Here is an 18,673-nt window from a genome sequence, read left to right on the forward strand (position 1 = left end):
CCATGACATTGTTTTTACACCAAAATTTCTCCGCTTTAACGAAAATGTTGGGGAAATATGTTGATAGTTTAATTTAGCTTAAATCTGTATAAAGAATTTTTTGGCACACAAACATTTTCATAGTGCAATAATGAAAAAAATAGAAAATAAAGTTGTTTTCCATATATACAACACTTCTCAAAATGTGCTGGCATTGTAACAAATCCATAAAATTATAAGATAACTTTTGTAAATTTGCTGTGCTTATGACATTTTTACAAATTGGCGACCGGCACCTTAAGAACTGTCTTCTTTGATAAATACTTACCTACATGTTCTTTCTTATGACTTTGTGTAGTGGCACTGTTATTATTATATGAAATGTATCATAGATAATGCTATTTTGTTTGTGTAAATAGATGTTTAAAGAGTAATTCTGACATTTTTATGAATTTAACTTCTTGTTTTTAGTGGTGTCAAAGCTTGTAAACAGAGGATATCAGCCCCATCTGGAGGATTTCTTGCTGCGAATTAACTTCAACAACTATTATAAGCAGAGCTAGGAATTGATGTTGGTTGTGTTACATTTAAAAATGCAAGCTGCCCTCAAGGGGCCGCCCCTTAACAAGGCTATTGGAACCCTCCGAGATGACTCCACAAATAATGAACCTGTTACACCAAATGCTGCCTTGGAGTAGACGTGCACATATTAACCAGCGTAGGGTCCACTTTGAAACTTGGTTAAAAAACAAAGCTTATCCTCCAATATTATTTATACATTGAAAGGATTGTTGTTTGTGAGCTACTGTGTCAATCATAACTAGAGTGTATTTACAAATGTTAGCAAGACACACCAGAATCTTAGTGTACATAGGTATTTACTAATGTAAACTATGTATTATGCAGAATAAACATTTGATGATTTGTTATAGTTTATTATAAATTATATTCTGTCCTAAATGTAATGACTACAATGTATACAGCCTTTGTACTGACACTGAGGAAATCATAAAGCTGGTATGTTTACAGGAGATTTTTTTCCTGTACTGTCCCATGTAAAGATGAGCGGTGAGGCTTTGCTTGTTTGTCTTTCAGCGAGGATGGAAGCTCTCTGGGTACCCACAGTTCATTCATTTTAAGCCTTAGAAAGTGTACATACAAGCCACGGGAAATACATTAAGGTTAAAAAGAGCAAATGCAACTTCAGGCTCTTATTTTGCCATGACTTAATAAAAGACCACATTTCTACATCAGTTGCTTGTTCACATTATCTTGAGTATCCTGTTCTTCAGGGCTTACCCCATATCTGTAAGCACAGACAATTTCTTTATTGCCTGGTTTATCAACCTGAGGGTAGTTCCTGGTTAACATGGCAAGATACCATTACATGAAAGTATTTCTTTTGGAATATAATGCTTTGTTGCTGACATTTCTGGGGAAAAAAAAATATTCGACTTCTAAGGAAATAGATCTTAGAACTCAACAACAGAAAACCTATATCACCATAAGCAATGCCATGCGGTGGCTGTGTAATACTAGCATTTAAATCTGGTGGATTAGGAATAATGGAATAGCCTATTTTTCATGTTTAAGGCTTGGGCCCTTGGCAAAATGAAATATATTTGGGAAAGCCCTTTCCTACTTTAGCATGAAAATAAACCCATTCATATAAGGGAGGTTTGTACAGAATTGCTTGCCGAGTACCATATAAGTGCATCAGGCATTCATCTATTAAATATTTAAAAATAGGAGACATATTGGATAAATGGGGAAAACTAATTTTGTAGGCAATTATAAATAATATATGGTGCTGGTTTCACTTTGTGCTAAACATTAATCCTATCTGTAAAAATGGCCCCTTTATTGGAGCTCCCTATAGATCCTATCACTTCTCTGTCGGTGTGTGAAATGAAGAGTGGGCGTGTCCTAACGGTCCCTGCCAGAAGCACAGTAGAAGGGGGAGAGCCAATCACAGCCCTGCAGTCACACAAGCAAAGACAGGCTTCAGTTCCCTATCAGGTCAGCCTAGCTGCTGATTGGTTCTTATCCTACATTGCCTGTACTTAGAGCCGCCGGCTCCCCTGCACATCCAGAGAATTTAGCCAGCAGGAAGTGGAACAGATGGGCGGGGCTAGTGGGTTTTGGTGGAATTTCTCAAAAAATCAGTTCGAAACAACATTTTTAAGAACAATCCTTCAATGTCTAGGAGTATAATTCACTGGTACACATTCATAATTTTTTATAGGATATGTCTCCTTTAAGGTAATGTGTCTTTGATGCATATGGTACATGCCCTGCACTGATATGTTCCAAAAGAAAGGAAGTAGAGTTGCAATACTCAGCTGAAGTTCCACAGGTTGTCCAACCTTCTAAAATGTGAAATCTTGCTTTAAATGCCAATCCATTCAGTGGAGTTTTAAATATATGGTTATTATTTAGAAAATTTACAGTAAACAAAACATGCAAATCAAATTTTTACATTTACTTATTGCAACAGCAAGCAGTATCTTGTTAACTGCATATAACTGGCTTATCATCAGGCCAAAATATTTCAGATAACTGAATTGGTATTTTTGCCTTCATGTAAAACAAACATTTGGATAAAAATACATATATATGCGTTTGTATAGAAAAATAAATATGTCTAAAGAATGATGTATTTCATCCAAGTTGAAGTGGATTTTTTTTTTCAAAAAAGACAACTATATTTCTTACAGTCTGAGATTAATGGATTATTAGTGTTTTTCCTTAGCCTATATTTTCTAGTTACAAGCAACTCCACTGAGCTGTGCTAGTTTTATACTAGAAGTGCTAGAATCATCTGGCTCAGCAACCAGTGGCAAGACATGTCAAGAGAAGAGCCCTGATATTTATATCATCTCTGTGTTACTGGATGCATAATATATGCAACATCCAAATGTCATGTTAGAGTAGCCAGTTCATGCATGCTATGTATGGCCTTGTTGATCTAACTGCTGAGGTACATTCATGTTCTTCAGCAGCTAATGATCAAAAAGGCACCTAAGAAGATCATGTTACACATAACTCTGTAGCCCATAGCGGAGGCTTGCTGTTATAAGGAAGTCTGGATGGGTTGGTGGAGACACTAGAGGCAGCAACAGCCACATCTTCCTCTGGTGACTTGTCTGCAATGCTTTGGCAGCTTTCCCCTTCCTGGTATGGATTTTCCAGCATCTGCAACACACGCTTTACCTATGCAACAAGATTATATAATCCATAAATCTGTATAAATTAATACAGGCACTTATTTTAAATTTACTTGCTAAAAGTTGAAGTTCCCAATTACCTCAACTTTTATTAAACCCCTAAGAAACAAAGAGGCTAACAGTCCTGAAAACATATTAGTCCCATTATAGAGTGTGTTGATTGGTAGGGATTCAACATTTTGATCCCAGGATGCCCTCATTTATTCAAGTTTTGCTTGAAGCTATGTAATAATTGTAGGATATAGTCCCTGAAGGAAATCATCCTACATAAAGCTGCAGCACTATTAGAAACTATTTATAAAAGGAACAAGAGATTTGTGAACATAACTGGTTTATAGTAGAACTACTATGGTTTCTAATGACCACAATTATAAGAAAAACTCTCAATACGATTTAGAATTATGGATCTGCTTTTCAAGATGTCCTCTTGATCTGGGCTAAACTAAAGTCATCACTGATCTGGGCTAAACTATAAGTGCTTAACACTCAGCAGAGCAGTCCCTCTGAATCGTTCTCTATGTTACTTGTTCTGGTGTTTATGATCATTATAGTAAATTACACCACATACCGAGAGAACACACTGTTACCCTAGCATACACTATTTATAGCACAATCTTATCATTAAGTACATAAAGTGAAAATTAGGGTTGGGCAGTTTTTTTAAAAACACAGCCAACATAACAGAAAAGATTTCAAGTCAGGTTGCCATACTATACCTCGCTGAAGTCTCCGCTTTCTGCACTATCTATGGCATTCTGCGCAATGTAGTTTCTCAGGATGTATGATGGATTATTTGAATCCATGGTTTTCACATGCTCCTCATGGAATGCTTTCCTATCTTCAACACTACCTCTTTCTTTCTCCAACCGCACACTGGAAAAAAAAAAAAAAATACTTCCTGTTCACTTCTACCTGTGAAAAACAACTATAGTTAGAAATGTTAATGCAAAGGCAAAGCTGGTGTGGCAAGAGCAGCTCAGTAAGGAAGAGGGCAGGTCATCAACTCTCTAAGCTGTTAAATGGGTCCTCCACCCAAAAATAGTTTTTGCATAATGAAAGAAAATGTAATATATGATTCTTCTGGCTCTCAGAGCAAATATGAAGTTCCCTTCAGTGGTGGTGGCATACACACAACATGAGAGTGGGCACAACCTGCTCAGTGGTAAAGTGGTCTATAATTACAAGCGATATCAGTCTATGTGGCTGGGGAGAAGTTTTCAATCATCCACATGTTCAAAACAAGTGGTCTTTCAGAGAATAACATCTCTATATAAACAGTCTATAACTCAGGGTGATCTACCTCATCCACCAACAATGGACTTTCTCTTTAAAGGGAAATTCCATAAAAATTCAGTACAACAAAGCCATGGCAGTGATCTACATCAGCCTCCAAAGGGGCACATGCACCAGAGCATGGAGAGAGAAAAGGAAGGTATAAATGGGACAAAAAAAATACATCATATTCTCTAGTTAATCAACATTAGACTTGCTGCTGGTCACATACCTGTACTTACGAAGCCATTCTTTCCAATGTTTCTTGTTATCTTTGAGAAGATCATCTGCACTAGTTTCTTGAAGTTTAGTATATTGATCTATTCTTTCAAGCTCCTTGTTAATGTTGGATTGAGTTCCAATCATTGAAAATAGCTGAGGGTTGCTCTGTGCTAACATTAGCATCATTGAAAGTTGCCTATAATGACAAAATGCTATTGTTAAAGGAATATTGTCATGGGAAAACATTTTTTTCCAAAACAAATCAATTAATATAGCTTCTCAAGCAGAATCCTGCACTGAAATCCATTTTTTTCAAAAGAGCAAACAGATTTTTTTTATTTAATTTTGAAATCTCACATGGGGCTAGCCATATTTTTCATCTCCCAGGGTGCCACAGCCATGTGACCTGTGCTCTGATAAACGTCAGTCACACTTTACTGCTGCGCTGCAAGTTGGAGTGATATCACCCTTACCCCCCAGCAGCCAACCAGCAGAATAATGGGAAGGTAGCAAGAGAGCAGCTCCCAGTAGATATCAGAATAGCACTCAATAGTAAGAAATCCAAGTCTGGCTTGGGACTCCTCCAGTTACATGGGAGTAGGAGAAACAATAGATTATCTGAAAGCAGTTCTAATGTGTAGCGCTGGCTCCTTCTGAAAGCTTAGACTCAGGCACAATGCACTGAGATGGCGCCTATATACAGCTTAAAAAAAAATACAGTTGTTTGTTCAAGTACAAAATTTTAAGTGGTAAATTTCGTTATTCATTGAAGCTTTGCTATCGTGACTATCTTTTCGCCAGGTTGGGTCTGTACAGTGCCATTGAGTCCTATAGAAGGCTTCCAACATCATACATTTTGTTTCAAAGCCAGAAAGGTTTTTGCGCCGTTTACAATCATTCTGATACAAAAATTTTGTGACTTTCGGATCGCAACCATGATATTTTCGTACAGCCAAGAAAAGAATGTGAAATTTTTGCACATCAGAATTTATTGTGGTTATTCCAAATTGTTTCCAATCATGCTTTTTAGTAGCGAAAATCCATGCTTTAATTAATGGGCCCCTACAAGAACATATGGCTCACCTCATACTCAACTTGTCAGTGCTGAACAAAAATGTTTTACCAAAAATAATAAGGACCCAGGGCCTTATGGAATACACCCTTGAGTACTTATGATCAGATATGATCATTGCAATTTAAATACCTTGGATCCATTTTGGGTTTGAAGACAAGTTTTAATTCTTCTACAGAGGCACACTGCTCAATAATTATGTTCAGGAAATCCTGTATCTCTGCTTCATCTCCTGAGAATTTGCTGAGCACACGAAACGTGTTTGTAAAATCTGAGCCTACATAAAACAGTCATTAAAAGATTACAATACATCACTGGGATTCTTTAATTAATATACTGTAGTATACTTATTATTTAGTACAAACAGGGCCAGACCAAGGTATTTTGGCACCCTAGGCAAGTAGTGATGTGCAGGCCAGCCCCAAACCTGTGGGTTTACCTGCGGGTCGGGCAGGTTCAGGTTGACAGACACAGCAAATATGCGGGTGGCGGGCGGGTGTGGGCTGAGCTCTTCCTGCCACCCTTGCGGGGCAAGTTGGACATGGGTATATAAATGGATGCAATTAAATTCAAGTGTGTTAGGGTCTGGTGTGGGTTGAAATTTTTTTCGACCCCCACATCACTATAGGCAAGTAATTAAGTCAGCCCTAAGTACAAAGCATTCACAGCATTAAATTTGATTTATGTGTTAAAGGAAAAGGAAAGGCTACGCCACTGGGGTGTGCCAAAATGTTAGGCACCCCCAGTGACTTTACTTGCATACCTTTCACCCTGGGCTGTTGCTCCTGTGAGAAGAAAACCGCACCAGCCTGGGGTTACTGCAGGCGAGTGTCTCCTCTCCCTGCCTTTGTGCACGTACAGTACAGTGAAAAACAGAACTTTAAAAAAAAAAAAAAGGTTGGCTTTTTCACTCTACTGTGCATGCACCGGCCCTGGGATTCAGAAGACAGAAAGAAAAGGGTACACTTTCTGCGGCTGGTGCGGTTTTCTCCTAACAGAAGCACCAGCCCAGGGTAAAATTTATTTTTAAGTTACTGGGGGGTGCCTAATATTTGGCACCTAGTTTCTACTCTTAAGGAGAACTCAAGGAAACTTCAGATAAGTTCTGCTGTGTCACTATGCCAATATATACCCTTACATCAGTAACCTTATATTTTTACCTGTAATGTTCATGGTTTCTAATAAATCTGATACTAGATGACTGTCATCATCAAGCTTCAATCGTACTAAACCAAGCTTCTTCCTCATCTTTTCCATATAATGGTTTTGAAACTCTGCGTCATACTCGTCATCGAGAATACTTTGACTTATACTTAACGGCAACTCAGGAATCAGAGCTTCAGCCAACTTCCCCAAATTCCATTTACAAATTTCTGGTTGCTTATTGTAGGCATAGCGTCCCATGTTATCAGAACCATTGCAAATATACTCTGGGTCATACCTGTGAAAAACAGAAAAAAAATGTGCTTAAGGTTTGCATTTTTCATCAGGTTTGTCACAATTGTTCACGTTTGTAAATGAGTATATTTGCCAAAACGATGCAAATCCCTTTAGAGAGAGATAATACCACATTTTCACAGCTCTCTTTGTAAAAAAAAAAATTAAATGTATGCCCTTGTGTCTGCTATAAGGACCTACTGGTAAATAAAGCATTAGAGAGTTTATTATAAGTCACACTTGTATATAAAGTGCACGTTCTCATAACTGAGACTTCCCACATGCTTTTTCAGCTTAGTTGCCCTTATTTGGGCACATTTTATATGTCATAAAAAAAATCTTTGTTAGCTTTTGGGGGGAGAGCACAATATGCTGTTGCAGAGGCTGTAGACCTCTAAAATGATATGTCCAACTAACAAAGGGCATCCATGGAACAGAGAAATATTGATTCCTCCTAAGTAGCAAATGTACACCTCACTGTGAGGGTTCAGTAGCATCCAAGCACGGCAAAATTGCACAAGCCAAACAACTGTAATACAGTTATCATCTCAGCTTGAACAACACTATGATAGAGGATAGATAAAAACAAATAATTTATGAGAAAGTATCCACTGCTTTAGGTGGGCTTAATTTTACATGATGAATGTAGCCATAGCGAACAGACACAACGACTGTAATAGATGGTTTGAACATTTGGCAAAATACATAAACATAATTAATTTGACCAGAACACAAATAAAACTATATACATACAGTGCAATAACAACACTCAGATATTAATACAACTCTTATTCTAACAAAACAGCAATGTTGGTTATGTGATTGGGAGATCTGAACTAATGGTTTCTGTTATTGCTAGTAGTCTAGACATTAAAAGCTTGCTGCAGAACGGATTGCCGATTCTATGGAGGGCTAAGCTCAGAACTCCTCTATAGGGCGTTGACAACCATCAACTACCTGACTTTTGGTTATGAGCCCTTTCTATTATCTAGGCTAGGGTCACGAGTTACATCACTTTAGTGAAGCAGGACCTATTGCTCCACTTGACGTATTGAAGCTAAATATAATTTAATCAATTAAAGGTGGTGTACAGTGTTAGCCAATCAAAGATTTACAGGAAGCAACTGAAATGTTCATAATGTTTGCTGCCTGTGCTTATCATCTTAGTTAATAATACATTAACATATCACCTTTAAACCACTTTTGTTGGTTTCATATTAATAGTATTACTGTCTAGCTAACAGAATCGAATGTGCATTTAAGCCGATCATATATTTACAACAAAGCATAATGCAGCATTTGTAACTTACTTTAAAAAATCCTTTAACTCAAAAACATCTTACAAGAGAGTAAATATTTTCCAAGTGATTCATGTAATAAAATGTCTTACTATAATTTTCTATTATATGAAAAAAATGCACCGATAGCAATGACTGAAAACTGCCCTTACCGGTCTATAAATCCGAACGGTCCATAATCAATTGTAAGCCCAACAATGCTCATGTTATCAGTGTTTAGGACTCCATGGCAAAATCCAACACACTGCCATTCTGCAACCAGCCTAGCAGTCCTTTTTGTTATCTAAATAAAATACACACAAAACATGAAATGGCACCCACAACAGTGATACTAGGAACCACAGCCCAGGAAACGGTAAAGCTCAGACATGTCATCATTTAAAATAGCAGGAATTACACTTATCAGCATTTAAAAGATAAATGTCCTGTATCTCATATAACATGCCAAGCAGTTAGGGCAATGGCACATAAGGAAGTATTATGCACTTTTAGTTTATGAATTGCTGAATATCACCTCATATTCACTTGCACAGTGTCAGTATATGATCTTTATAAGTTAGTTTGTGGGATTTTGAGACAGAACTCCTTGGCTCAGTGAATGCATGGATAACTTACAGTTATAAGGTTGTGAGTTCTGATAAAAACACTAGCTTCATGGAGTTAGTATGTTCTCCACATGTGTATATGGGATTGCCTCAGTTTCCTTTTGTAGTCTAGAAGCATATATGCAGGCCAGATGACTGATTCTGGGGCACTAATGTACAATATCTGTAGAGTGCAGGGTAACATGCAGGTACTACAAAACCTAGGGTTAATTAAAATAAGGCATGGGCCAGTGGTGCTGTGGTTCTCTCGGTGGTGATCAGGATAACTATCTCAGTCAATAGCTGCTTCTCATTCATCTAAAATGGGAACACAATGGGGGAATTCAAAGAATTGGCTCTTTTTTGGAGTAAAAGTGGTGGTAAAACTGATATAAAATACTTTCTCTATATTCACAAACAGAAATATGCCTAAATTTCAACTCAACTGCAGTTTTTGGTGAAAGAAAGTTTAAAGAAACTTTTGTAAAAGTACACCACAAAAATTATGAAGGTATCCCTTTAACTACAAAGGGATAAAGGGAACCAATGTACTAATGGCTTGGGTTAAAAGGTGGAGGATTTAAAGGAGACATATGGAAAATAATATGAAAAATAATGGTGTTCCAAAATGCACAAGGTAGGGGGCAAAGCACATAATGCACTAAGAAAGACAAAGGTCACAAAAGATAACATGGTGGCGAAGTCAAAGGGTAGGGTATCATGAGCCAAAAAGCAGGAGGCAAAGGTTACAAAGGAACAGGTAGAACAGGGTAGGAGTTAATTTTGCACATTATCAGTGAAAAAGATACAAAGGGCACTCATGTGGAAGTGTACAAAGTACACAAAATTAAATTAAAACAGTTACAAGCTACACAGGCTTGGTGGGAAGGATGCTCACAGGACAAAGGAAGTAGAGAATCTGGATGGGAGCAGCAAGCCACATGTTGGGTGCATTTGTGTGTTACAAACAGCAGAGACCTACATGGAATTAAAATTGCAGAAGAGGTGCAGATGCCTGGATGACATAAGACTTTGCAGGGACCATAAAGTAGCACCATATCCAGCCTTATATGCTAGGCTTATGGCATGCATGTACATCAAGGAGTAAAGGTAGCTAAAAGTGAGAAAAGCACAGTCATACTAAAAATAGCTGGAACAACAGCAACCTGAAAGTGAATTTATGCTGCTGCTGTGCTTGGTGTTTACAACAGCTCAAGATCATGCTCAAGAAATAGGGAGGGGCCCCGAACAGCATAATTAATCTATAAATAATCATAACTTAATCTGAGAAATACCATATTACTAACTTGTTTGCAACACATGTAATATGCCATTGAAAACAACTGCAAAAATATCACAACAGTATCCATTTTAAATTGCAACAATGTTTAGGGTTTTTAGAGAAGCTTCCCTAAAGCCTTTCCTGTTAGCGCAAAACAAATTAGTAACAAACTGGAAACAAATGGGGGGGGGGGGGAAGAGATTGCAAAAATATGAGACCAAAGGCCACAAGGGGCTTCCAGTTGGATACTAATTAGTCCTCTGGGAACTCCTTCTTGGAGCCAGAATAACTGCAATCACATCTCCCTCTCAATCATTTTACAAGAATTACAATACCTAGGGGCTGATTTACTAATCCACGAATTCGAATGGGAAAAATTCGGATTGGAAACAAACATTTTGCGACTTTTTCGTATTTTTTGCAATTTTTCGTCGCCGTTACGACTTTATCGTAAATTGTTGCAACTTTTTCGTAGCTGTTACGACTTGCCCGAAAAGTCGCGACTTTTTCGTAGCCGTTACGATTTGCTCGTATATTGTCGCAACTTTTTCGTATTGAGTGCTCGTAAACAGCGGGCAAAACTTTCAGACTTTGCATGATTTTGGAAGCCTCCCATAGGACTCAATGGCACTCTGCAGCTCCAACCTGGCCCAAGAAAAGTCAAGATACTGAAGCTTGAATGAATCCGAAACTTTCGTACTCGGCGCAAAGGCTACGAAAAAGTCGCGACAATTTGAGCAAGTCGTAACGCTACGAAAAAGTCACAACAATTTGCGAAACAGTCGTAACGGCTACGAAAAAGTCGCGACAATTTACGAAAAAAATCACAAAATACCGATCATTACGAAAAAGACGCATTCGGACGCCTTCGGACCGTTTGTGGATTAGTACATCAGCCCCCTACTGTAACCATATATGGCTTGCCATATATAATTTGTGCTGTTTTACTGCATGAGGCTATGGTTACAGTAGGTATTGTAAAATGATTGAGAGGGATAAAACAAGCTATCCACCATATCTGAATACCTTGTTTAAAAGTCTGTGCATATGAAACTCTCCTATTTTCTTGATAATTCGGTCACTGCAATATACTTTTTCATTAAAAAGTCCATGGTTAAAGTAAACTTATCACAGTAATTGTGACAACTCCCACAGATATCAATAAGCACAAAACACAAATAAATAAGGCACCAATTAGAATAACAAGCCATCTTTCTAAGGAAAATAGTAAATGTAACTATATAAGTGTGTACACTGGACCCTATGAGAAAATCACCTTCATTAGTACTAAATTTTAAATTTTCTCTGCCCTTAAAGTAGAACTGAAGCCTAAAATTAAATAAGGATAGAAATGCTGTACTCAGAATTTACTGTATCAGGAGAAATTCAGAGCAGGCCTATAACAGAAATGCCCCAGCACAGTTGCCTTGGTCTAGTTTTATAGCACCTGAAAGTTTTCCACCCAGCTGCTGCTCTAAACCTCATCTGGTATAGCAGAAAACTCAAAGGCATCAGAAGAACTGTATTTGCAAATGGGCACAGCTCTTTCAGCACATGTGAAAGGTTTTCTACAGGTGAGTTTGGGACAACAAAGAAATATGGTGCTTTTTCCCCCTTGCATCCAGCTACTTTTTTATGCTGCCTGGGGGTAGGGGGAGAATTTCTTGGCAAAACACTACAAGAAGCACCTTTTTTTTTTTGACTAACAATACTTTACTGCTTGTATATGAATCAGATCTCCTTTTCAGTTTCACTTATCACACATGCTGATGAAAAAATATAGAGGTTTTATTAATAAACAAAAGTCCTTACTTCTCGGAAGAATGCAGCATTCTTTTCAGTATTATTTCCTGCATGTTTCTCCTGTATGTCTGGATAGAAAGTACGGATCACATAATCAAGCATCTGGATCCGAATGTCATTTCTATCAACACTTGGACCTTTGCGGCCAGTAAACTCATCAGTTGGCTTAAATATTTCAAAAGATCCAAACCTGTTCAGAATGAAACATTTACACATTTATACACTTTGAAAAAACAGAAGTTTTTCTACATCTAAAAAATATCAACCCATATCTTACATGCAGACATAAAGCTCAATTTAGAACTATAAATATTATAAATTGAAGTTAGTTAGCTAGCCATATACATAAACACCACTAATAACTTTTGTAGAACACACACTATGTTAGCCAGTTTATAGCGCATCAGCACATGGGGAATTGAAGAAGAACAAATCTGTTCACTTCCTGCCGTTACAATCTTTTGTAAGCTCTGCAAGAGCGACAGGAACAAAAGGGAGGCGGCTATGCTCTTTGTCCATTCCGCCCCTGAGCCAATGGACAGAGAGGATGCATAATCTGCCTGTGTGTGGCCACCTATATAGAAATATTAAGAGTATGAGCAGCATATACATACTGGAGTACTGTTTGATACAAAAACAATTTATCTATACAGTTTTTGTCAAGTCAGGTTTAGTGATTTCTCTTTTAATATTTCCTAAAATATCACTGCAAAATCACTGCCTATGACCTTTTTCAACTCATAAGCCATAGTTCACATTTACAGGAAACTTTGTTTCAGCTTTCTTAATATGCTGAATTGTTGAATTGTAATAACAAATCTATAACAAAATATATGACTTTAAAAGGAAAAAAAAGTTATTTTGTCATTTTACTGCCAATAGATTCGCCACATTAGTGCCACCTAGAACACTATATACTATACTTGGTAGTACACAGGGGTTTTAATTTTGTTGCAGCAGAATTGAACATACTGCAAATCCAAAACACAGATTGTGAGGAGGTATTCTGGAATTTACACTATGTTTTATAAAACTGGACCACCCACTGATTTCAATTGCTAGATTTAGATTCAAGATTCTTCTAGCAACATTGTGATGCCACTTAAACTGCATTATAAAGGAGTGATGTATTTGAGCACACTTTAAATAAAATGTTGTTCTATACACTTGTGTTTGAAAGTTTGGAATCACTAAGTAATATGTTTGTCATACCATCTAATTTTGATCAGCACTTGATTCATACACATTTTATCATGTAGCAGGACTACTAACTGAAGCTCCATTGTAAGCTTTGGAAAAGGTAAGGTAAGATAGAGGAAGCTGGAATAGTGCCTCGAACTGGCCAGCAGAAGTGTCAGACCTCAGTCTTAACCAGCTCTTGAAGGAAGAACTTCATGGTAACATCAGAGAAAAATCCCTACAAGACAGCTAAGTCTGGCCAATGACACGTCTGATATCATGGCCCTTCCCCTAAAGTCACATGTCATGACCCCACCTCCAAAGGCCTGCAAAGCTGCAAATGGAGAATTCTTTGATGAATATAAAATATGGTGATAAAAAAATTATATGAAATTTAAAAAAAAAAAAAGTTATGGCATTGTAAGTGCATTGAATAAAAAACGTGATCAGTTAAATGCTTCCTTTTCTGGGCAATTCCAAGCTTTTGGAGATTAGAATATAATATTCCTCCTCCAAACAATACAAAAACAAAAATTAACAAAATGTATACCACCACTGTGTTTGTGAACTCTATAACTCTATATTACACAAGCAGTTATGTAGTAATAAAAGACCTCTCTTCAGTGCACATTCAAAATGGACTTGAACACACTAGTGTAAAATATGACTACAAGACGGCTGCAAACACAAAAAAGCCATGATTATTCTGTAAATTATGTCTTTATAATTGGTGCTTAGTGATGTCAACAGTTATAACTGGTGCTTAGTGATGTAATTTCTGTCATGACCCCCTGTTGAAAAATATGAGGATATTAGAAGTTACCACTGAGTTCCATGACCTTTATAAATGCACTCGGCCTTTGGCCTCGTGCTTTTATGTGACTTCCTTACATTTTACAATAGGGGGTACTTTATTCCATATATATATTACATGCAAATGGCATTTGCTATTACCTCAGAAATGTGGGTGCAATGCGTGAAACCACTGTGCATTTCTCCTTCTTAGGGTTTCCATCATAGTAAATATCTCTGATAACCGTGGAATCTGCAGTTACACAGGAACCAGCCCGTGTGCTTGGTATTCCGAGGTGAGACATGGCTTCACTGCAAAGAAACTCCCTTATGCTGGATCTCAATACTTTGCGCCCATCAGCTTGTCTGCAAAGTAAGAAGATTTCAGAAACATCTCCACACCAAAACATGAGACTGCTCTGGCCCTAATCTGTGACAGACAAACTACAGTAATGCAAATGTAGAGAATAACCTTTCAGAAATGTCTAATGTCAAGCATGGGGATATGTGACTGCTAATTAAAGGTTAAGTATTGGTTCCTGCCGTTTTCAATGAGAGAAAATTATGCTTGTAGCCTGTGCAGCACCAGCAAAATGTGTAATCAGCGAAGCCCTTATGACTGGATTTTTTCAATGTGCCCCTGATTTTACAGAGTATCTGGTAACTTTACCTGCAAGTTTTGTGGGTTTAACCCTAGCTATACACTTTGAGATTTGCTTGTTTGAAGAGGTTGCCACCCATGTGCTGGACCAAAATAGGCTGACATCATACTGCAGGCCTACAGAGATCCATTTGATTCCTGGCCAGATATCAGTTGGGCAAGACCTCCTGAGGGCCCTGTACATGGGCCAATAAGCTGCCGACTCAGTCCAGAGGGGCTGAGTCAGAAGTGCTTATCAGCTCAGGTTTGCCGACCTAATGTTCATAGTAACTGTAAGGCTACTAGCCCACAGGCAATTTGGACTAATGCACAAAGAAAAGAGCAATGGTCAAAACTCCCCAACATGCCTGTCACCACTCAGACTAGCAACCTGTGAATTCTGGGCTAATGCCAGAGGGGCTGCTTTAAGATGCCATAGTTTAAATCCCAGTCCAGGCCTGCTTATTTGGTGACAGAGACAGGATTATTTTGACATTTTTTATCTGATGACTGTGGCGATCAAAGAGTAGCCCCTAACATTAAAGGAACAGTAACACCAAAAAATGAAAGAGCTTTAAAGTAATAAAAATATAATGCACTGTTGCCCTGAACTGGTAAAACTGGTGTGTTTGCTACAGTAACACTACTATAATTTATATAATAAGCTGCTGTGTAGCCACGGGGGCAGCCATTCAAGCTGGAAAAGGAGAAAAGGCACAGGTTACATAGCAGATAACAGATAAATTCTGTAGAATACAATAGTGTTTTATCTGTTATCTGCTATGTGCCTGTGCCTTTTCTCCTTTGAATGGCTGCCTCCATGGCTACACAGCAGCTTATTTATATAAATTATAGTAGACTTTCTGAAGTAAACACACAACTTTTACCAGTGCAGGGCAGCAGCACATTATATTTTAGCTACTTTTATACACTTTCATTTTTTGGTGTTACTGTTCCTTTAAATTGGGTGACAGGCTCACCCTGCAGTAAGTAAACAGAAACCTTTGGAACAGACCAACGTGGCCTGTCTTCTTTGGTGTTTGTGTCAGAACAATCACTGTAAACTGCAATTAAGTTTGCATGCAAGTTGTACATGGGCAGGGTCAGACTGGCCCACCAGGATACTGGGAAAATCCAGGTGAGCCCCAGTCATTACAGGCCCCACTAACTGCCCACAGACCACCCACATATTGCCTCCCTCCTGGCCCTGATGTTCCCAATCAGGGAGGCAGGCAGGGCAAGCAGCATGGGTGCACCGAAAAGGAAATAAAAGTGGTGGAATTCTGCTTGTGCAAGAGTGGGTGCGTGAATAGTTGCTCATGATAGCAACTAATCTTCCAATGGACCAAGGTAGAAGATTGATTATTAACCCTTTCTGATGCACAAGGCACTTGTTGATATGGTATGTGAATTTGAATTGATTAATAAACAGCTTTGTAGCTTACATTTTATAGATATGGTGAAACATGTCTAGAATAAATCTTTGATGAGCTTTAGTTTCCCAGTTAAAGGGGAGGTTCACCTTTAAGTTAACTTTTAGTATTTTATAGAATGGTCAATTCTTAGCAACTCTTTAACTGGTCTTCACTATTTTTTTTTTTTATAGTTTTTGAATTATTTGCCTTTTTCTTCTGCCTCTTTCCAGCTTTCAAGTGGGGGTCATTGACCCCAGCAGCTGAAAGCTAGAAAAAAAATCTCTGTTGTCTCGGGTGACTAATCTCCCCACAATGCCATCCCACCGGCTAGAATGTAAATCACCTGTGGGATAGCATACCCGGTGACGCAATTTGCCGAAGTTGCAACTTCGGCAAATTGCGGCGCCATGTATGCCACCCCACTGGCAATTTACATTCTAGCCGGTGGGATGGAATTGCGGGGAGATTAGTCCCCTGCGACAACAGAGGATTGTTGTGGCGCAACTCCCCATGTACCCTGCCCTAACAAAAAGCCTGGAGTAAAACAGACTGCTGCTACATTGTTTAATGAGTTAGAACTAGTGATAAGTGAAAATTTTCACTGCGAAAAGAAGCCCATTGACATCAATGCGTTTTGAAAGGTTTACGTCTAAGCAAAACTGGTCAGATTTGCCCATCACTAGTTAGAACCAAAAGAACAGGGACCTTTAACGGAGACTGTAATGAATGTATATTAAAAAGTTGTCAAATTATATTTAACAAATGGAATAAATAGTTTTTTATTTGGCAGAGGGCCCCTTTATTGAAGGACTTTTAGTAAGATGAAGAGATTACTAGTCTGAGACAATTTGCAACAGGTTGTCATTTCTTTTTACAATTTGTAATATTTAGCTTTTTGTTCAGCTGATCTCCAGTTTGGAAATTCAGCACATATTTGGTTGCTAGGCTGGTTTAAATGAGGGACTGAAATATGAACATAGAGGGTCTGAATAGAAAGATTAGCATTAAAAAGTAACAATAACAATAACATTTTAGTGTCACAAAAAATTCTTCTGAAAGCTGGAAAGAGTCAGGAGATGAAAGCAAATAACAAAAACGAAGAGTAATTGCAAAGTTGCTAAGAATAGGCCATTCTGTGACGTACTAAAAGTTAACTGTAAGGTGAACTATCCCTTTAACTGGTAAGCATTGTGTGATAGGGAACTAACACTGTACTGAACAGGACTCGGGAGGTGACAGTTCCGCTGGACTCTGGGCTGGTGGAGCCCATCTGCCGCCTCCCTTCACTTGCCTGGAATAGGGTGTAAGGCCGGCTCCCTTGAGCTGGATCTCCCATCTTTTCCCGGTTGCATTCACTACTTCCCCCAGATACATGGCTGCGCCATCGCCAAGCTGCCCGGCGAAGTTGCCGAACTGGTGCCCGCAGTAGCAATGGGCGGCGGGTTCCGAACCTGGCAATAACCGGTTTCCGCTGAAGTACTCGGTCGCCTCCTCATCCTCCTCCCCGACTTGGAGACCAAGAAGTGAAAGTGCCGAGCGTGACAGTGCCACTACCGTCGGGTTGAGTAGGGGGGTGGGCCGGACTCTGGAGAAGCAGGCTCCCGGTACTTGCCGGGGTGTTCTTGCTTCCTCTTCGGTACCGTCTCCGGGCTCCACGGGCAGGGAGCGCAGCGCTAAGTTATCGAAAGTCAGTGCGTGAAAGCCAGTCCCAGGGGCGCTCAGTATTCCTCTGCTCATTATGGCCAATATTCCACGGAGGGCAGGGAACATCCGCGGCTTCCTACAGCTCACTCGACGTGTCCCACCCCGCAAGTGAATCGCGTATAGCCGGGGAGAAGCACTTACCAACCCCGCTGCCATTCGCCTTCTGCCCCGGGATAAACAGGCAGCATCGGGTCACGTGACGGAGGCGCTATGTGCCCGCAGCCAGGCCGGGTTATCTGCTTGCGTGCCGGGAGTGTGGCGTTAGTCAATAAGTGCTGCTCAGTATGTGTTAGCTATATATAGCTGAGCCCCTGATGTGTTAAGTTAGGCGGAAACAGGTCGGGATATGTTGCAAAAATGTTTCTAAAACAAACTCTTCTCGATTTATTTTGGGGTGCCCTATATATGTGTTCTGAACAGTCTGGCCCAGGAATGATTACAACTTTTATTGGTGCAAAAAGCAGTAAAAAAATATAAAACCATCCTGTAACGTACACATTCCAGAATTGTACAAAATATATATTAGCTGGGGTCTGGGGGATACCAATAAGCATGTCCTTTTAATGCCACGCCTCCTCTGAGGAATCCATCGCATAGGTGCTCAGCGCACTGCCTTGAAGACTCTATGCGTCAACCCCCAATCTGTAGAGCCGCTTACCTTTCTTATACTGAATTTAACAAATCTGGCGGGGGAGCACAGAAAGAGCAATAACGTTGCAAGTGCTATACAATGTGTAACATACACATTCTACAATTGTACATAATAT

At 39.0% G+C, this 18,673-nt stretch overlaps 2 protein-coding genes across 3 annotated transcripts in view; one reads left to right on the forward strand and one right to left on the reverse strand.

Annotated features, from left to right (window-relative positions):
* tubgcp6 (tubulin gamma complex associated protein 6) overlaps positions 1-1,232 on the forward strand; it is a 38,865-nt gene extending 37,633 nt beyond the window's left edge. The window contains 1 exon segment of one of the 2 annotated variants that reach the window (NM_001374765.1): positions 451-542. In NM_001374765.1, the coding sequence (NP_001361694.1) occupies positions 451-542 (92 nt within the window). 2 annotated transcript variants of the gene reach the window in all.
* selenoo (selenoprotein O) lies at positions 890-18,072 on the reverse strand. The gene is given in 9 exon segments (NM_001142065.3): positions 890-3,192; positions 3,923-4,079; positions 4,711-4,896; positions 5,905-6,049; positions 6,933-7,213; positions 8,660-8,790; positions 12,186-12,366; positions 14,310-14,513; positions 17,494-18,072. Coding segments are annotated over 9 exon segments (2,046 nt in total). The 5' UTR covers positions 18,063-18,072; the 3' UTR covers positions 890-3,000.
* Positions 18,073-18,673: the final 601 nt, after the last annotated feature.

This window comes from Xenopus tropicalis, chromosome 3 (assembly GCF_000004195.4).
Source record: "Xenopus tropicalis strain Nigerian chromosome 3, UCB_Xtro_10.0, whole genome shotgun sequence".
Classification (NCBI taxonomy): Eukaryota; Metazoa; Chordata; class Amphibia; order Anura; family Pipidae; genus Xenopus; species Xenopus tropicalis.